The sequence below is a fragment of the Anas acuta genome, chromosome 2 (genome assembly GCF_963932015.1).
Source record: "Anas acuta chromosome 2, bAnaAcu1.1, whole genome shotgun sequence".
Classification (NCBI taxonomy): domain Eukaryota; kingdom Metazoa; phylum Chordata; class Aves; order Anseriformes; family Anatidae; genus Anas; species Anas acuta.
The window spans coordinates 15,602,281-15,623,561 of NC_088980.1; the positions used below are offsets into that span (position 1 = coordinate 15,602,281).

The 21,281-nt window shown below is 41.7% G+C and overlaps 1 protein-coding gene across 13 annotated transcripts in view; it reads left to right on the top strand.

Annotated features, from left to right (window-relative positions):
• The first annotated feature begins 326 nt into the window (after positions 1 to 326).
• ARHGAP12 (Rho GTPase activating protein 12) overlaps positions 327 to 21,281 on the top strand; it is a 77,771-nt gene continuing 56,816 nt past the window's right edge. For 11 of the 13 annotated variants that reach the window (XR_011093692.1, XM_068673573.1, XM_068673576.1 and 8 more), the window contains exons 1-2: positions 327 to 450; positions 6,113 to 6,867. Coding sequence is in view for 12 of the 13 variants with exons in the window: in XM_068673573.1 (XP_068529674.1) it covers positions 6,199 to 6,867 (669 nt within the window). In the remaining variant the exon portion in view is untranslated. Of the gene's footprint in view, positions 451 to 1,112; positions 1,173 to 6,112; positions 6,868 to 21,281 lie in introns of those variants that run through there. The other 2 variants (XM_068673574.1, XM_068673575.1) reach the window with 2 other exon arrangements.

The window sequence follows — 21,281 nt, forward strand, 5'->3', positions numbered from 1 at the left end:
CACAATTTGAAAACACCGCGAAGGTCACGTAAACAGCCCCAAACTGCCCGCGTGACGGTTTTGACTGGCAGAGTAAGAAACACCACAGGAACTCTGAACAAGCAGGGATGCATAATTTTATTATTTCACACCAAACACCGCGTTTCTTTCCCACAGGTGCCCCCTCACGAACACCCCCTTCCCCCCCCACCTCTCCTCACGGCCGCCATGCTCAGGCCGCGCCCGCCCCCCCCTCCCGCTCCCTCCCGCGCTGCCCCGGGCCAGGCCCCAGCGGCGTCCCGGGGCCCGCCCGCCCCCGGCACGTGACGCGGGGCGGGGCGGGCGGCGGGGCCGGGACCGGGAGCGGGGCGGGGCGGGCAGCGGGGCGGGCCGGGACGGGTCGGGACGGGAGGGGAGGGCACGGAGCGGAGCGGAGCCGCCGGATCGGGGCCCGCCGCCACCCTGAGGCAGGTGAGGGGCTGCGGGGCGAGGACGACGACGACGAGGAGGTGGTGGAGGAAGGTGGGGAGGTGCCGCCGCCGCCGCCGGGAGGGCTCGGGGCACGGCGTCGCCCCTCGCCGCCGTCGCCGCCATCCCGGGGAGGCGGCTCCGGGCCGCGGGGAGGCAGCGGGGAGGCAGCGGGGAGGCAGCGGGGAGGCGCACCTGGGCGCTGCGGGGCCGTGCCCAACCGGGCCGGGCCGAACCCAGCCGTGTTCAGCCCAACCGAGCCCTACCGGGTGGTACCGAGCCCTACGGGGCTGTACCGGGCTGTGCCGAGCCGCCGGGCGCTGCCTCCCCTCACCTGCGCCAGCCGCAGCCGGGCTGCAAACAAAGGGAGCGCGGCGCTGCCTCTCCCCGGCTCCCCCCCACCCCCTTTTTACCCTTCCTCACCCCCTCTCCGTTTTGGGGTTTTTGGGGTTTTCGCCCCTCTCCCGGCAGGGTTTTGGAGCCGTTTGGAGGCGGGGGGCGAGCCCGGAGCGAGGCGCACGGTGAGGGCAGGTGGGGTGTTGGGGGGTGCTGCAGGAGCCCCAGCAGTGGCCCTGGGCAGCTGCCTGAAATCCAGGGCTTGTGCAGGGCTCTGAGTCAGTAGGCGATTGTTAAATGGTTACTTATTAAGCCTTTTAATTTTTAAGGAAGTCCGAGCTCGGGGAAGCGGCTTCGCGTTGCGCTTGTGCTTGATTTCTAACCTGGCGGTAGGTAGCCCTGCGAGGAGGCAGCGCAGGAGCGAGCTCGTCTTCAGGAGCCTGCACGTTGTGCATGTTTTGTCTGTGTTTGTTGGTCACATTTGCATTTGGCATCTATTTTTATACGATTTCAGCGGGCCGCAAGCGCAGGCTTTGCAGGCAGCAGTTTTTGCAGGCACTGGTTGGGTGCTGGCTGCTCCTCTGACCCACCAGGTCCACCGAGGAGGTGGCTGGAAGGGGTCCCCAGGAGAAAAGCAGCATTAGCGGGGAGAGATCGGGACAGACAGGGCTGCTGTGGGGTTGTTCTGCCCAGAAACCATCGTGTGATACATCCAAAAGTGCTGAGAAAGCTGCCAGTGGAGAAGCAGAAGCACAGAATCTAGTGAACTGCAGCCAGTTTATCTCATCTGGCCCAAACCAAAAATAATTTATCTCAATTTAGCCTCAGTAATTGGGTTTATTTCTGCAGCAGCACCCCAGAAGGGTTCATTCAGTGGGTGAAGTTTGATGCTGAAAATGGAAAAAGATGGCGCGAGTCAACTGCTGCTCCTTTGTAGGACATCATGAACAAGGTCACAGGAAGAATTTTAAGGAGATCAGTTAATATCCTCAGTGTTTTGCATTTAGTAATTTGCTGTGTTTGTATTATAAAGTAAGTGATTACATAGTTGTGGTGAGTAAGTCTCCCCCAAGACAAATACAGAAGAGAAAGACTTGAGATATACCAAAAAGGCTTTTCTGTAATTACTTGGCTTTCGAAGATCAGAAGAAATTCCTCTGTGTGTAATAACTTAGTGAGAGGTAGGAAACTTATATTGCGTACCTCCTGATTTTTATTTTTGTCTTGAGTCCTGGGGTAGTGCTGAAGTTAGGGATGACATAATCTTACACGTTGTACAGGGTCGGATCTGTGTGCTTCTATTTGTGTGTGTGTGCTGAGGCTGTGCTTCTTTCAGGTCCATTTGCACGTGCTTCAGGATGAAATTAGTGAACATCTTTCTGCAGTTAAGAGTGAGTGTTTCAGGCAGATAACTGCAGGGTTTCAGTTGCCCTAGGAAAGGCCTCCTCCTAAACAAATGCCAAGATGCCTAGAACAAACCACTCCAAGCAGAAATGAATTTGCAATTGCAGCTGCTTGGGTTTGGTGAGAAAAGATCCTGGTTTGGTGAGAAACGCCCCAGTTCCAGCTGGGCTCAGAGGCTGTCTGCAGAGCTGCTGTGTGCTTGTGCTGAGGGGTGTCAGGGCTGGGTGCTGGCAGGGCAGAGCTGATCTCGGCGAACATAGTGGGTTACTCACCTTGCTTGGTCTTTGCTGAGAAACAGCTGGGAACGGTTCACATTAGGAATGGGAGCCCGAAGAGATCTGTGCCATGGTGTTGAGTGAGGGAACTCGTAACCATTGGCCCTGTCTATGTGGGGACGTAGACACAGGTGTAATTGTGAACATGCTTGGTCTTTGTGGCAGCCCGAGTGCTGTGTTAAGTGGCAGGGTGTATTTCTACATGGGGATGTGGCCCACCTTAAATTCGTTACCTGTAGCATTCAGGTTTCACTTGCCAGATGGAAAATGTGGCCTGAATCTGATCTTTGGCATTCCTGGAAAAAGTTTTCTTGTTTTTGTTTTCAGGTGGGGGCATTCATTGTTATTAATCTGTTCACCAGGTATTAAGACTTTATTTAAGGTATTAAAGCTTACGGATGTCCTCTGTGGCAGTCGATGGCTTTTTCATGCCTATCATTCTCTAATTAGGATTCCTCAGCCTTCTGTACCGACGTGGGTGTCATCCAGCCTTACAGGTAATGCTTGAGCAAACAGCTCAGGGGCTGTGAGGCCTGACCTGCCGTGTCGCTTCCGTGGCTGCCCAGTAGCAACAAACTCACGTGCTCCAGATGTCACTGCTGTGCTCTCAGGTCTGAATTCTTCTGTGCCCTTTGCTGTAGAGGCTCAGCCCAGGCTCCCAGGGCTCTGTAAGCGAAGCACCACGAGGCAGGCAGGCGGGTGCGTCCTCAGAGGATGTCACCAGAAGCTGTCCCCGGGGCTATGCACAGGGTTGAGGCAGTCCTGTCTCCTGTGGTGCAACAGCTGCGTGAAAAAAAATTAAGTAAAACTTCCTGCGTTTGGATCCGTGAAATCAAGGCAGTGCTAGTTGTTTGCGGACTTAGAGGCTTAAGTCAATATTTATTAATTAAACTCGGTGAGAAGGATTTCCCACCTATACCATAGGTGTTTCTCTTGGGGGAGGTGGAGAAGTAGAGCCTCGCTTGATCCCGATGATGTGAGCTATTTATAAATCTGTTTCAGTGTGCTGGCCAGCCGCAGAATACAGCCTGTCTCTTTTCATCCTATGTTCAGTGTTACAAAATGCTTGCTATTGACTTGATAATTTTGCAGCTCAGCTGAAAGAACAAAAAACTCTGCCTTTTTTTTTTTTTCTTTTTGGAAAAGGCATGGGGTTACAGAACTGACTTCAGAATTGAGTAGGGCTATTTTTGTAGCTCTTGCATTTTTTATTTAACTCCTATTTCTTAAAATTCTATTAACTTTTTTGAAGTGTAAAATACAACTTATATTGAGCCTATCTATCTTGAAAAAAATAAACAGTAAGCATGCATTCTCACTAAATAGTTATATGAAACAGGCAAGAGAATGAAAATTCCAAGCTTTTAAACATTTGGGAGCCCTGTGGGAAACCACGAGCTTTTGGGAGAAGTAAAACCAGTGTGAGTGGGTTGTCTTCTTACATTTTAATATCCAAGGCAGCATAACTTAATGGTAGACTGTAACTAGGAATCGCTTCTATTTTTCTAGTATATGACCTTGAAGCTGTGACAGGGATTGGTAGCAATGCTGAAGAAGTGTTGGGAGGAGTCAGATTTAGTAACGAGGAGGAAAATAATGTTTTTGTGCGAGAGTTTCCAAAGCTACGAAGCGAGTGGGTATGTTTACCTGCTGCTGGAGTTGCTAAACAACTGCAGAAGTGCACTTAAAAATACCGATTTATGTTGAGCAGCAGGTAGGCTGTTCTGTACCCAGCCTGTAAATAGACCGGGGTGCTGCAAATGTCAGTGTGCTGTTTTATGGGGGAGAGAGTAAAAGGAAAAAAAACAAAACGCGCACACAAAACCCCAGACAATCCGAGCATTCTTTTCTACTGCTGTGTGTCCCTCTCGTCAGCTCTGTTTGAATGTGGTACCATCTTTCTTTCTGCCAAGTCCTGCAATAAAATTGCAAGCCTGATCTTGTGACTCCATTTGGAGGCTGGTAAGCAATTGGGGCTTTAAAGCTACCCGTAGGAAGTGCGTTCTGGGTGTTGATGATGGACTGTGGGAGAAGGAAAGACATGGTTGAAACACAGATTGTTCTTTCTAAGCTTCGTACTTGAGCTTTTTAGGGTTGTCTCTATTGAGTGAAGTGGGAAACGCAACGTAGTTGAGGATCGGCTCAAATAGCAGAAATGGTGAAAGAAAAATTGAGGAACTGCTAGGGGTTTCTGCTTCAACTCTCCCCAGAAGTCCCTTTTGTTGTTTGTGCACTTAGTCCCTCTTACAGCCTGCATCTGTGGGCCTGCATGGAATTGCATTAGTTCCGCTGTGTTTCAGGGTAAACACTCCAAATCTCATCATGAAGTCTCAACTTGCAGAGCAGCGAGTTTTGGAATTGTTTTTCTCATTCACGAAACATGCGGGACTTTTGTAGACTTATTTGTTAATCTTTGGGGTTAAAATGGCAGCATTTTATTGAATTCTCCTAAACTCTTATTTGAATGTTAGAGGTCTTCCCCATTTACTGCTATGCTTCATTTTTTTTCCCCAAGATTAGGAGGAGACTGTATCTTAAAATGAGCACAGCGCAGTGAAAGTTGTTAAGATTGATGTTTGCCAACTCATGAATCATGACCTCGATGTTAACACGATTAACTAGAGGAAAAAATGTAGTCCATGGATATGGTACAGTTTTCGTTGTCTAGACTAAAGGATGCTAAAAAGTCCTTTTCAAAATTTTCACATAGTATCCTTTTATTATTTATTTTTGGTTTTGCTTCATAATCCTTTTTCATTATTGTTTTTGGTCTTTGTTTTAGCACATATCACTCCTGGTTATATCAGGTTTTCTGTGAAGTAAATTAAAACTAAACGCTGTAAAAGTAATTAAAACTAAACGCTTTTTTTTTAAGAGCAAAGCAAATATGTGGAATTTAAACCACTAAAACCAGAGTATCTTGGAAACTTTAAATATTTCTTTTAATCTGAAACTGTTTTAACATTACAGTAGTATGTTGCAGTTATTTACTTGTATAAATTACTGTTATGAGCATTTTTAAAGACTGGCTAGATGTAGAGGCAATGACCTGCATCCTCAGGTGGCAGAGGTTGCAGGAGGTTTGGGGATCAGTTTTGGCACTGAGGTGGAGGTCAGCAGAGCCTGTGTACAGCGTGCAACACGTGGGGCAGGGATTGCCAGCCCATGCTGAACTTGGTGACTGGTGTGTAGCATTGGAGGAGGAATTAAAGGATTTTGTAAGGAATTCTGAGCACTCTGAGGGGACTTGTGAACTGAAGGACAGCTCAAAATAAGCAAACCACAATCTTTTTCTTTTAAATATATTAAATCCAGAATAGTGATGCACTTTCATAAGAAATTAAGCCTGTATATAAGCAAGAGAGAGACTCAGGCTAGTCCCCCCAGTGTTGGTTAACCTTGTTTAGTGATAGAAGCAACAGGGTTAACGCCTAACTTGGTAGCAAGAGGCTTGTGTGAATATGAGGGTTAAATCAGTGGTGTTTTATTGCTGTGAAAGGTACCTGAAAAATCTTGCTTTTTTCATCAATTTCTTTGTCTGAGTTGACATAATTTGAATATGCAGGGTTATTTTTGAAATTATTTTCTTCTAAAGTGCTCTTGGACAATTACTTCATTATGTAGATATAACTTTTTTTTTTTCCTTGCAGCTCTGATTATTAACAGGAAAATAACACTTCTGAAGCAGAATGTCGCTTACTGTTTGCCGGAAAAGGTGAAATCTTTTCAAAGAGAGATGGCTGATAAGGGTGGGAAGATCCTTCCAGGACAATTGTACATTGAAGTGGAGTATGACTACGAGTACGAGGCCAAGGACAAGAAAATTGTGATTAAGCAAGGAGAGAAATACATCTTAGTGAAGAAAACTAATGATGACTGGTGGCAAGTCAAAAGGGATGAAAATTCCAAACCTTTTTATGTGCCAGCACAGTATGTGAAGGAAATACCACGAAAAGCACTGATGCCACCTGTTAAGCAAGCAGGAATGCTGTCAAATAATGCTTTAAAGTTGACGCATGGATTACAGAGGTCGACAGAAAATGTGAATAAGTCACCAGAGCTTTCTAGTTTTGGAAAATCTTCTCCAGTTCAAGTGTCTTGCTTAGTTCGAGATGCCAATCAAAATCTGGGACCAAACAGTAGCCCTGGTCAAACGCTTGGTTTGAGTCTGGACCTTACTCAAAACAATGGAAAACTTAACAACGAGTTGCAATCTCCCAAGATTTCCAATCAGTATAGAACCATCTCCATGGGTCATTTCCCGTGCCCAGAGTTCTTGGAAATAGAGAAGACCAGCTTTTTGCATGAACAATCTTGTGATTCAGCAGGAGAAGGCTCAGAAAAAATTCATCAAGATTCAGAATCTGGAGATGAACTCAGTAGTAGCTCCACAGAACAAGTGCAGGTAAGCTTAAAAAAAGGTTTCTGTAGATGTGTTTTTTTTCCTTCTTCTTCATTTTTCCTTGTTACCATAATGGTTTGTTACTGTTTTGATTTTTTTATTTTTCAGTAATAATTTGAGATTATGTCAAACTGTCTTGTCTCAGCATGAACTAGCTGTTGAAGTCTGAACAGTTGGCGTACGTGGTTCTGTTACTTGCAGAAGTGCTTTGGTTTGGGGATTAATTCCATTTACAATTCACACAATCGAATGTTACAGAAACAGCTCTTCTTTATTAAGTTTGTTTTGAGATGACTCTTAATTTAAATTATTCTCTTCCAGAGGAAGCGAGCCTGTTGCAGTAACTCGCTTGGACTTGTGAAAGCAGAGGAAGATAATAGTGCTAGTTATCGTCAGCTTTTTCTAAATCTGTGCGTAGATAGTGAAAGAGCTGTGAATTGACGTACTAGAGGGTTTAATAGCTTAAAAATGGTACACTTAGATTTGTATGGAGTTTAATTTCTGGCTTGATTATTTTATTTGTAGACTTGTAATGAGTCAGCCTTGCCAGTTCTGCTTCCCACAACTTTACACTGGATTAAAACTCAAAACATGTGAGTTTTGTTAATTAGTATGGAAGAATCTCAGGAATGATGTACTCCCACTTCAGGCTAAAACTGAGCATTGATTTCCGTTTTCTTTAGTAAAATGGAAGTCATTTCTTCTACTTTTTTTTCCTTTTTTTAACACCTCCTTGCCCCCCCCCCCCCCCCCCCCCCCCTTTAAAAAAAAATTAACACCGATTTAGATAGTTAGGTCATACTTCTGGTATGGGTAACCAAGCTAACTGGTCTGTTGTGATTCCAGATTTGTTCTTGAAGTATTGATGTGTGTGTACATGTGCGTATCTATGTATTTGCATAATGCAAAGATTTTAATCCCCAATATACAGAGATTTTAAAACAATTTAAAATTCTCAGATTAAAAAACTCCCCGCTCTTAAACTTCCTTATGCTTTATTGTTGCCTGTACACAAACCAACCACTATAATAAATCCCATTTGTCAGCCACTCACTTGCCACATTCAGGACTCAGTTAAGGGTGGTATTCAGATGAAAGCCGATGCTACCTTCAAAAATGAAAATATTACTTTGGAGAGTTGTGCATCAGCACTGGTTTGCTAATAAGACACAATTCGTACAAAGCTGCTTAGTTAATATGAGTGAGTATAGAAAGGTCTTAAAGATACAAGATAGATTGGGTGATTTACATAGTCATGAACTCTTAATATATATTATTATGTAATATATTGATATTTATTGGAATACCTAGAATCAGGAATTCTTAAATATCACACTATTCTTTACCTCTTTCTTGCAAGTCCAAGTTTCTCTAGTTAGGTGATTTCATGCCTCTGGTATCTGTTACCTTTTCTAACAATTTTCCTTTCACTGTTTTTTTTTTTTTTTTAATGTGGATAATACGGAACAAATGGGATTACTGAATTTTATTTCTTCATGCTTTTAGTTTTATTTTGTACTTCATTAATGTAAAGATTGTTATAAATGAAGTGGAGAAAACCAACGTCCTGGTTCACGGTAGCTGATACCAGCTGCTTAGAACTAAGGATAAGATAACTGTTAGATATTTACTTTAGAAACGTGCGGTGGCTCATCTGCTGTTGGCTTAATTGATTGCTGAATGAATGACAAAATACTAAGGGATGGTTTGAAAGGATATTTTACTCTAAGTAGTTTATCACGCTTTATGGTTATGTTGTGTCTCAAGACAGTTTCCTCTACTGTGTTGAATAAGCATTGCCTTTTCTAGTTAAAGTAGATGAAATTGATGTTACATGAGTGTCTTCTGCCACACAGTAATTAACATGCAGGCCTGCTGTTCGGTTTTTGTGCAACTTTGTGGTACTGATAGAGTGACACAATCTTTTCACCTTTCTCCTCCATCCCACACCCCACTGCCTCACCACTAGAAGTGTGAACTTCGGTGGAACAAATATGCACGTGTGTGTAGACGTCATGGGGTTGTAAGGAAGGTCTGAAAATGGAAGGTTTGACAGTGCTTAATATTCTGTATCTTAAAAATGTGATGTTTCAGCTGTAGGGAAAATCATGGTGGTGTTTGACGTGTGCTGCTGTGGAACTTGTCCTAATCGCAGCCTCGGACATCAAGAGAGCGGGTGCTCAGTATGCCTCGCAGTTGTCTTATTTTAAAACTGTGAAGGAATTTCATCTAATGTGGAATCATGGGCTCCTTCAATACAATAAAAATATTTGACATTTCGTAGCCATAGGGATTAAAGCAGTAGTAGAGCTGATGTCACTGCAGCTCAGTCTAGATTCTCTGAGTGCCAGCCTTCTCTGGAACAGACCCATTTTTTTTTTTTATAATTCTTTCAATAATGAGCATTGTTAAGTACAAATCAGCTGTGCCGAAATTAATGGCTTAGAAAGCTGTTTTTACTGCTTTTTAGTCTGTAGTGAGAACATCAAGTTCCCTGCTTTCGCACACAAACAGGATTTCACTTCCCAAGACAGTCCGGCTGTGGCTCTTCCTTCCCTCTGCCTGCTGTGGAATTCAATTTTATGCTGTCTGTATTGCGATGAGCTTCAAGCTGCAGGTGTTTTCTCTTAAATTTGTAAGGTTAGAGACTAGACTGGCCTTGATAGGATCTCTGCGTGGGTGACTTTTTATTTCTTCCTAGACTCATGATTTAAGAGTCTGGCTGGACGGGGAGTTATCACTGATGTCAGCACAGAGCTGGTACTGAGGTAGCCTGAGAATTAAGGGCTGTGCTTTAGTGGTCAAGTTGGTTTGGAGAGGGAACCTTTGAACTTACCCAGCCCAGTGGTATGGTTTACAGCCAGCCACGGAAATGAGGAATGGGTTTGTTTGAGGTGACGGTAATTTTTTGTCCCTATCCCAACCTGCAGTATTTTTTCAGTATCCTGAGTATGAATACACGAGATGCAGAGGAGTGCTTGTACGGTGAAATACTTCCAAGAGGTGGGTACGCTATTTTCTGAAGATTATCCTACTTCTTTCCAGTAAAGAAGTACAGCTTCTGTGGCTGAACAGCCTCCAGCTCGTACAGTTGCTGGCTGCAGCAATGTTGGAAGATTCAGTCTCCGATGTACTGTGTAAAGGAAGGACTTTTTGAGATGTGGTATGAAATGGAGGTTAGGGAGGTGACAATGTGAGCAGAAGAATTAGTTAATGAAGATGAGGGCAAAATGATCTGATCAAGAGGGAGGGGAAAAAAGGAAAGGGTAATGAATACTTCTGGCTCTTTGTATAAAGAAATTCCAAGTGCTGGGTGTAACTCAGATGCATAAGGTGTGCTAAGGATCAGATGTTTGCGTATGGACCTGAACTGTAGGAAGGCTGGAGGTAATTAGAGAAAGCAGGGCTTGAGAGGAAATGTTCCAATTTAACCAGATTTAAATCTGGTGGAGATAGTACCTGCCAGTAGAACTGGTATTGAATGAGGTGGATCAGGATTGCACAGATGGGATCACTGGCACGCTGATTGTGCTTACATCTGAGAATCCATGAATGTTTTCAACAGAATTTTAGGACAGTGGTGTCAGGTATGATGTGCTGGTCCTATGGAAAGCACAGAAAATAATCAATTGAGATGCTAGCAGTGGGAAAGAAGGAAACTGAGAGGAGAAATTTGTAGCAGAGGAGGCACAATACTTGAGAGGAGCAGCTGAAAGATTAGTGATGTGTAGTAGAGCCAGAATAATTGTGTAGGTGTGGGGGGGAAAGCCAAAACCCACGTGTTTAGGCACACCTGCTTTCTTAGGAAGGGAGAGTTGAAGCAAAAGTGGAAAAAACGTAAAAGTGGTTTAGAAGACTTTGGGTCAGTGTTTGCAAGTAAAATCTACTCACAGGTTTTGAGGGAGGGTGTGCAGAAAGGGAGGAGTTGGTTGAGTTCTGAGATCGTGCCAAGGATGATTAAGTGTTATCTTTTATATAAAGGTGGTACTTTGGAGTAAAATAGCTGCAGACAGAAATTAATCTGCTTTCAGCAATGCTAATGTATAACCTACCTGCAATACTTTTTGTGATGAGCATGAGTGTAACTTCCTCCTGTGTCATAAGAGCCATGGATTATATATGTGATTATGTACGTGTATGAGTAAAATACTTGCTCTGACTTAGTGTTACTTCTTATGCTCATTAAAAGTTACTTTTAGTCGCAGGCTGTTTTTAATCATTATAAATATAGACAGTGACCCATTTGCAAAGATTGTTCTGTCTTTCATCCTCTTTAGTAATTGACTATTGCATAAACTGTCAAGTGCTAAAGGGGATTATCACTAGGATGACTGTTTTGCTTTGATTAATTCTGAGTAGTAAAGATCTTGTAAAGAGATCCTTCTGTTTTACTGTAGAGATTTCTGTGGAAATTGCCGTAACTTTAAATGGAGACAACAATTTTTTGTGTCTGTTTCAGTAGATAGTGTGTGTGTGTGTGTCATCTGGAAGTCTTAGTATTTTTGTCTATATTGCCACCCAGTTGAAAAGTTGGTGGTAAATCTTCAGCATTAAACTACCTCGGACAAATAGTAAAATTCTAAATAAATGTTTGTTACTGTTTTTGTGACCCTCAGATTTATTTTGCATAATAACTTTTTTAAAAAAACTTCATTAATTAAATTAGAATATGCTGAAATATACCCATTATAATGAGGTGAAGAATAAAACTTGTAGTTCCTTGTCATTAGAAGTTATCTGTGGTATTCTGTAAAGCATTTAAACAATTATTTTTATGTAATTCCAATAACTGCTGTTAGAATTTAGGAAAACGTTTCAGGCTGGTTAGAAAGTTGTATCAATTACCCTGAACATGAACATTGTCTGTTCAGATCCTTTAAGGATTACTTTTTTTTCTTCCTATCCTATGCTAGCAGGTCTGGATAGCTTGAATTTCTAAGGCCCCTGTTTTTGAGCAGCTCTGTTAATATTTTTAATATGCAACAGCTATTAAGTCAGCTAGCAGATAGTTGTCCCTCTCTGTCTCAATGAGCAGTTCTGGATTTGGGTGTCTGACGATGAGAAGATGCCATGTCCCACCAACACTGCCTATAGCCCTTGCGATCTGCTGAGGTTCCCTGCTGTAAATCAGACTGGCCTTTGTTAAAAAAATAATAATAATAATAATTCATATAAGGCAGCTGTGGAAGAAAGCATAACCTGGGAGACGAGCTGGATTTAGCTGGCTGGCTTGTTCAAATACTGGTGTATGAATGCTCGGCTGGGTAAGGTACAGAGCTGCCTGGAATATGTGGTTTTGTGCTTTCAGAATTTAAACAAGATCTACAGCATGGCTGGATTTCTGCAAGTACCAACGTGGTCTTCTGACTTTCTGCCCTGGTTTACATTAATTTAGTGCGGAGCATGGTAAAGTGGAACTTGCAAGGCATCAACTTACACACATAAACCTCTCTATGCCTTTGTTCTGGTGGGGCTACCTACTAGCTCAAATGAAGCCCAAGCTGCGGTGCTTGAGGAATAACAATCATAATATGGAAGTGAGTTTTGTTTTTCATCTAGAAAAGTGCTGTTCCTAGTGTGCAGTATGAGTTCTGGTGCCAGTTTTCCCACCTGCCTTTTCTTTTAAGCAGTACAAAATACCACCTTCAGCTCTGACAATGGCAGAATCTCCGCAGCCGGTAAGCGCTTACACAGAAAAGCAGCACCAGGAAAATGAACTGATGTTTTGTCTGGCTGCTGCATAAACTTAAAGCAGTAGGCGATACTGGAGACTTGCTTGTTCTCCATTGGCAGTGCTTCTGTCAGTTTTTGAGTTGGGAACTTCCAGATGCAGAACAAACTCAAATTGCTTTGTAATAAACAAAAACCCTACTTGAGAATATTTGATCCAATCTTCTTCTTGCACATTGCATAACTCTGAGAATAAACAATTGCATTCTGTATATATTTACCTAGTTGCTTTCTAGACAGTTGTTTAATGTTCCAGTGCTTGTATGTTAAATAAATGTGCTGTTCTTTTGTAGAATTCTAAAGAAAGTCTTGCTTGTTTTACAGCAGTGTGACAAAACAGTAGGGAACGTATGACTGGATAGAATAAAATGCAGAACGCTTTTTTTTTGTCAGATGGGCAGCTCTCTGGAATAGTAGACATTTGTGCTTAAAAAAGGAAAGTAAAGTCTGTGCACATCTAGTACCCAAACAGCTGATATTTCTGTGCCCTTGCAGAGGTGTTTGATTTAAAAGTGATAGAAATGGGTTTTGTCCTTACATGGATTTTGTTCTAATACCAAAGCACAATACTTTTAAACAATATAATCTTCTTCTGAATAGTAAGAATTGATGATGAAGAGTTTCAAAGACTTTCGTGATGGTGAGTGATGGAAAATGTAGTGTTAGATTACATTTATAACTTTAAATTTAGTCTTAGTGTGGCTTCTGAGCTAGTTCTTGGGAAAGATGGTAACTGTTCAGTACACCACTTTATGGAAGAGTTAGGTTAATACAAAGAAGTGATCAAATAAGTGTGGGTAATGTCAGTTGTAGAAAACAGTAAAAAAATGCAGCAGTTTGTAACTAATTCCATGGTATTTCAGTATCTTAACTACTTTGCAGTCATCATTCTCATTGAAAATCTCTTTAATGGAAAATGAGAGAGTGCTGAAAACAGCATACAGAAAGGTGAAAGGTACAAGCAGAGGCATGGAATAGTTCCCATGTGAAATCTTTGCAAAGCCTTTTCACTCCGGGTGCACATTTAGTGTTATATAGAGAATATGTATTGTAATTCTTGCTGCTGAAATGGCTGAGAGATTGTTGAGAAGTAGTCTTTTTTTTTTTTTTTAAACGTTTTATTTTTCTGCCTGTCTTTTCTGTTGTAAACTCTTGAAGGTTGAGAACTTCTGTACAAAGATGTTCTGGAGATGGGCGTGGGTATTCTGAGTCTCTGTTTCAGTGAATTGTAGTTCTCCCTCAGATAAAAGTTTTGTAAATGAAACCTTAAAGCTGAGGGGTTGAGCTTATTGCTTATGTTGGTTTTTGATGTTGTATTATCTGGCTTCAACTTCTGTTTGTAAGCAGAGTTCCTGATTAGAATTTACTGGCACCCCTCTTTAATCCGAAATTACATATGACTTTTGAATTTAATTAATAGTTTTAATTGTTCCCTTTTTAAATGGTTTGCCTGCGGCTTCTGGATGATCTTTAGATCATCCAGTTAAACTAAGTAGCGTCCCTGTGTTCTGTTGAAAGGCACTGCTAAGGAGCAGAGTGTTACACAGGTTTTCTGGCTGTGGCTAGCACAAGCAGATGTCATCTTTCTCCTGCTTTCGTGGATTATCATTCAGCTGAATAACTTTGCTGCTCTAGTCACCGTGTGGCTCTGTAAATATTTATTGCTGGTAGAGCAGAGATGGAATGGTGCTGGCTGGAGGAGTGCTGTGATGGAGTATGTGAATAGCGGTGCAGCAATACCAAAGGCTGTGTGTATTCCTTTATTACAGCTTGAATAGCTATAAATAGGCTAGATCAGAGTTTGAAGCCTGATGGACTGAAGGACACACTTGCCTTTTTAGTACAGGTTATGGGCTGAGATATCTGCAACAAAGGTACTATGTAAAGGAATACTCTAGCAACATACTGCCTGATTAAAACCAAAAATACTACTCCCCAAAATCTTTCTGAACTTGTTCAATATATACAACAGTGTTGTATACAAATTTCTTTTCTTGACAGGTTGCCATGACATTGTTCAGAATCACTTGCGCCGCACAAATTCTGCACTGCATTGCATATAACCGGTGTGACTCCCTCATCCCTGTGCTCATACCCGTGCAGATAAAGCTGGAGGAGGCTTTGCTGCCTCCCCCCCGGCTCACTTGTAATGGCCGGGCCCTGTGGCTGTGGTGTTAGCCCTGAGGCGAGGCAGCCCAGGATGAATCTCCCTGAGGCCTGCCATGGCTGTCACGGGGCGCTCTCCTTCCCGCCTGTGGCACTCAGCCTGTCATGGCGGGCGGCCCCTCACGGGGCGGGTGCTCCTCAGTCATCCACTGCTGCCCTCACAGCTCCTGACTGCAGCCTCCGGTCTGACTTGCTTCCTCCCCTCTCATCTTTGTTGACTGGAGGGATTATGTTCTTTGTCACCTCTGAGAAGGGAAGATGTACTGGGGGGAAAATACAACTTGGAAGGGACTTTTTTCTTGGTATTCTTCCATGCCCTTCTCCCCAGAAGAGACCTGTCTGTTCCTTCTCTCCCCAAGTGTTAGAGTACTTGTGCTTACAGCAGGATGTGGGTTGTGACCTACCAAGATAGAAACTTTAACTTTGTTTTCAATTAACTGTGTGTGTAAAAACTGTATTTTATCCCTTTCCTTCTGTTCTAGTTCACAAGCTGCTATTGTAACCACTGACTGAACAAAACTTGGGTACGTTCTTGTGCTCAAATTTATATTTTTATGGACAATGACGAAAAAAGCTATTCCCATGTGCTTTGAGAATATCTTGTTTCTTGCTTTGTAAAGCTCTAAAGTCGCAGCAGACTGTCCAAACTTAGGGTCTGACGAAACTTCATGTAACATTTATGAAGGATGTCAGACAGTGCTATCCAGCAGCTGCAACTCTGTGGCATGCTGTTTGTTAAAACAAATAAAGAGAACATTATGAGGAAAGATGATGTTGCGCTGACAATTTATTTCTTTGCAATTGATTTCAGAGGGAAGACTTTTTTTTTCCTTTTTATTTGAGACTCCTCAGTTAACCCTTCTGTTAACTCCTTAGTTAGACCTCCCTGTGGCTACTTGCACTGTCTGTTTTGTGGCTCTTCCCTTGCCTTCTCATAATGTGGTTGCTTCCTGCAACAAACGGAATCAATAGCCATAAGATATTTCCAATTTCATTTCCCCAGTATTGTATACTAGGCAAGGCTGTACGTTGCTAATTGTGTGCTTCTTTGTGACACATCTTGAATTTCCTAGCAGGAGAAAGTGATGCAATACTTCACATCTTGAGCTATGTGTATACTTGTTATCTATGTAGTCATAGCTGGTGGGTAGAAAGGATAGATCATGTTGGTTTTTACACTTTCATAAACTTTCTCTTTAGTCCTGATTAGTCATAGCTGTGCTTAGAAGGATCCAGTTACATTACTGCAGCACGTAAGGATAAAGCTCCAAATTCTGGAGTGCAAGTCTCATACTCACCTGTCTGTGGGAACAGTTAGTGGTTGGTAAGTCTTTCTTTTGGTTAGAAACTTACCCACCTTTTTCACCTACTGAGTATTTGCTGAAAACTGGAAAGCATCTTTTTGGAGTTTATTCTCTATGCAACCAGTTGATAAAGGCACATGCGGAGGTCAGCTAGAAGGAAGACAGAGCAATTGCTGTAGCTTGAAGGGCTGAATTTAAAGACTCTGTCCGCAGCTGGACTCAGAAATTGTAATTGCTTATCCTCCTCTCATTTCATCTTTTTACTGTGCCTCCTTACTGTCTGTCCGTCCAGAGTGCTTGCTGCTTTACTTCAACATATATTATGTTGTAGACTGATTATTGCACTGAGGGCCAGGCTTCTCTATTGCCCTTGCTGTGGTTGGATTTGGGTTGAATGCAGCCTCAGAGCTGTTGAAAAGTTAATAAAATTCCACAAATACTACATTTTCTTTGTATGTTTGCAGCTGTCTTCAGGGGGGGAAAAAATCTGGTTTAGTATCTAATTTCACTGAAGCATTGTGGTAGCTGCAGACTTGGTTTAAATTCTGTTCTAATGTTGAAACACAAAATGGAATGACAGAAAGTATACTTCTTTACTTTGGATACTGAATTGCAGAAATAACTGTTCTTAAAAATGAAAGAAATTCTTGCTAGTGTAAGGAAAATAAAGGGGAAGAAAGAGTACAGAAATGCGTGGCTGTTAAATGCTTTCTGCCCTCAACCCAAGTGCCAATAAACTGTCTGCAAGTAGAGAGAAACAGTAAAAAGTACAGTCACAGGACAAATATGTATCCCCCCTTGCAACAACTAAAAATATAAAGCTGCAACCTGGTTGAGATTCCCATGAAAATTTTGTTACTTTGCTTAGCTCTACTGTCAGCATTATGTACAGTCTGCTGCTGTGTTTGCTGGGATTTCAATGTAGTTTTTAACAGTACAATTATGTACTTGTTGTTAACATTAAAAAAACAAACAAAACAACAGAAAAACGAAAAGAGATCTTAGAAATCTCTAACTTGTTGAAGTTATGTGCTGTGTTTTGGATGTAATTCTAAAAATATTGATCTGTTTCTAAAAATACTCATCCTGCTTTGTACTCCTTTGCAAAATGGAATCAGAACATTAAAATCAGAGGTACTGTAGTCTATTCTAGCACCACTGAAAATGGAGAATTAAAAAAGAAATTAGAAGCAGCACGGCACAATTTCTTATAGGCTTTTCTGTATGACTTTAAACAGCAATTAAAGGAAGTATTCTTTGATCAAATTTTTAAATACTGTATAAGTGTGCTGACAATGAATATTTTCTTGTTGCTGTTCATCCTATTACATCTTTTAGGACAGAATTTGAAGCTGAAATCTTGATGTAAAATATTGCCTATGTATTGTCTGGCAAGAGACTTGCTTTCCTACATCATGATGAGGAAAAAAAATATGCCTGGTGTAACAGTAGATACTCTTTTTCTCATGCCTCTAGAATAAATGAGTTTTTTGGGGGGAGTGAAGTGGGGGGTCAAACAACCCTAACAAAACTTCAGAGTTTCAGTTTTGTGTTGGCGAAAATATGTTGTGTAGGCAACATCTTCTGAATTTAGAAGGACTTGTGACACTTTGCCTTAATTCTTCATCCCTTCAATTCATATTCATTCATATTCTTCCTTCTCTCCTTCTTTCTGATCAGTGCTAATATATGGGGGATTTTCATGGTTTATTGGGAACTTCATTTCCACAAGTGTCAAAATGAGAAGTATTTTTCCTGGTCAGGGAGGTTTTCTAGAGAAAACTCATCTAAAATGTGTTTTAATCCCAAACTTGATTTTTGTCATTTTTTGCTTTTTGCTTTAAAGTTTTATCAATGAAGTCTGATAAATGCCCTGTTCTAAAGGACTTCAAAATAGTAAGGATGGCAAATGCAATATCTTGAAATACTAAATTCCTTTGAAAGTTAAATTACAATCTCTGATCTTGGTTGTTGTACCATGACTGTCTTGCACCTTCTACAAAATCGTGCTGTCTGTCATGGAACCCACTAATTATATGCAGTGTTGGCAATAAAAATGTGAGAGAATATTGCATATGAATGCAGATTCGGGAAAGGGACTGGTATAAGGCAAGTGGTGTTTAAAGACAAAGTCCAACCTGTTCACTGTTGGTTGAAACCTGCTAGGTAAAAATCAATTTGGATTTTAAAATACAGAAATGTAAAATCTGTTTTAATAGTGCACTAAATAATTAAGGGGAAGTGTAGTGTCTCGTTTTAAAATACATATTCAAAATGAGATGAAAAATTAAATGTTATTTAAAACGTTTAAATATGCGAAAAATGAAGTGTGTGTGAAAACTACTTCTGTATCATCTGTGTGCTTGGCAGAAGGTTTATGTGGAGAAAAGGCTGTGGAAACAGGCAATCCCAAACCTACCAAACAGCTTCGTGTCCCAGATTGTTTTCAAGTAGGGAACTCTTTTCGTATCAGCTTACGCTAAGCATCTCAGTAAAGGTATGTTTCCTTGCAGTAAAAAAAAAAAAAAAAAAAAAAAAAAAAAAAAAAAAGGTGGGTGTGACATGTCTTTTTTAATTCATATATTTTTTTTTTAACATCGCTGCTGCTAGACCCATTTTGTTACGGGGTACCTGTGTGGCCAAAAGCTCTATGCTGCTGCCATGGTTAAAGGCAGCATAAAATGTTAGCTTCTGCTCTTATGTGACTTTATATGCTACAGTGTGAAATATGCACTGGTGTTCATAGCAGAGATAAGTGGTTTAAAATCTTCCTGCAGCTCTTCTCCTGCATTTCTCTGTAGGACAAGTGATGGCTGCAGGTCTTGTGGTACTGCAGGTCTATCTGAATGGCTTTGTAGTAGGTTGGGTTATGATTGCTGTGCCGGATTGATTGCCCATCCTCTAATCCCTCGATTTTAATGGCGTTCTAAAAAGCATAATTATTAATACTGATGCTTGCAGTTAGATCTCGGTGATTAGATGTCATTAAGTGCTGAGAAGATCCAGGTAACCCCCTAGATACTCAACTGCAGCTCTTGTGAAGACAAAATACTTGGGAGCAACGCTGCTCTTAAGCATGTATTAAAAGGTATTTAAAGTTTCCTGGTACGCCATCTATGTTTAATGTAGCTCTTGTACTAGATGTGACCGGACAGCAAACAGAGCTTCATTTAATGACAGCGCTGTTCCAGGAAGATTTCTGGGTAGCTGGCTGGGCAAGCAGCGCTGGCACTTCTGCAGACTGTTGTGGGACCTGAGCCTTGCAGCAGCAGGCATCGTGGGTGCTTTTTTTTTTTCACCATTTTAGAGAAGCTCAGTAGTAATACTGAAAGTATCTCTAGAAAACAGCACTGAAGTCAATGGAGAAGTATTCCTGTCAAAACTTCTATGCAGTAACTTTCAATCCTTTTTAAAAACTTGTTTTTCTGTCTGCCTTAATTCATGGCAAACTGCCATTTTTCCAGAAATGGTAATACTTTAAATTTCACTTGTGATACTCGGCTTTAGCTGTATCATCAAACAAATGCAACGACCTTCCAAAGGTGCATGTTTATAATAGAGAAACAACATGCCCTTTACTCTATTACCTATTTTTCTTGGAGACTCCTAGAAAGTTCAGCATTCATTGAACCTGGTTTCCACAGCTGAGCAGCTGCTTTCCATCAGCTCTCAAGAAAACCTTTACACGCTGAGCTCTGCCATATACCTCAGCACAGAGATTTTAATGCATACGAGTCCTTAAAAGCATTTTTTTTTCTGATAGCTTGGCAGATAGTGCCGTGATACTTTCTAATACTTGCAGTTTCAATGGGAATGTTCTGCAGAGGCTCGTGGCTCGCTGATCCGCTGACTGCTGAGCACAGGGTTGTAATTCAGCTGCCTGGGGGAGGCTGCTGTTTGCTCTTGGCGCTCGGGCACCCGCTCGTTGCGTGTTGCTTAATCAGCATGAAACTATTAGCAAATTCCTGCCATCTCAGCTATAATGCATTGCTAATGGGTTTGCTTTATTGCACAGTATAGTCAAAAAACGTCTGGAATGTTTTAGTAATTTTAAGTAGCATAACATTCTGCTTAATGACATTTGGACGTCATTTTCTGAACTCCCTCACTTTGCATTTGTACTCCTGTTGTACGAAATGCTGCTAACTTACTTGTGCCTTTTCTTAAGGAAAGTTTTAGTACTTAAAAGATTTCTAGATGATTTTAATTTATAATGTATTACATAAAAGAGACTCCTGTATATAATTAGTTCATTTTAAAGCACTATCAGTTTTGTCAGAAGATCTTGCAAATTTTACTTCAGTCCAAAATTTTGTGTTTTCTTGTTTTAATTGCCTCCCCACCTCATATTTTAGGAAGTGCTTTGTAAACTGGTGTGCAGTGCGCAGGGAGTGCAGTGGCCTCACTTGCACCATCAGCAGTGTGTTTCAGAGGGAACTAGTGCTAAATGTCTTGATTTGTCTGTTTCTTTTGCTTATTCTCTGCCTCTTGCTTTAGAGCAGTAACTTTTTTTTTTTTTTTTTGTGGCAATTTAATCATGTCTCTCTTACCGATAAATCAGAACGGATCTCTGACATCTACAGGCTGGGACAATTTTTGGTTTTAGTCGCCACCACTGAACTTGTTATGTGGCAGAAAGCCAATTTAATTGTTAGTTTATTTTGCTTCTTTTAGTAACTTGGCAGAAACTGGAAGGGTGTCCTCCCACCCCCCTGCTTGCCAACTCTGCACTGGATAGACTGCACGAGTTCTCTGCGTTGTGGTCAGAAATGTGGCGAAGAACGAAGCATCCGATTTGTACTGTGAGATCTAGTTTGCTTACAGCTGCACTGACTCCTTCAGTGCCCTATCTCACTTCTGGAGCCAAACTTTGAAATAGACTTTTACAATCTGAATCCAGGGATGGGCAGACGAGATGCCACCCTCCTGGTAGGTGCAGCCGTAACTGACCCTATTGGGATTGATCCTAGTGTGAAATCAGGACTTTGGAGATAGAGCCTTTACTGGAAATATCAAAATGCTTTTTTTTTTTTTCTTTGCTATTTCTGGCAGGCTGTAGCCCTTTGGTACTGATCTTCTTAAGGGATCTTTCATTGTATGAAAGCTTTGTTTGAGAAGGACCTGCTGACCAGAGGATTTCTGTTAAACCTCCGACTGTGATTAGTTGCTGATACTTGTATGAAGGAAGGAAATCAATGCAGAAAGATGGAATGAGAT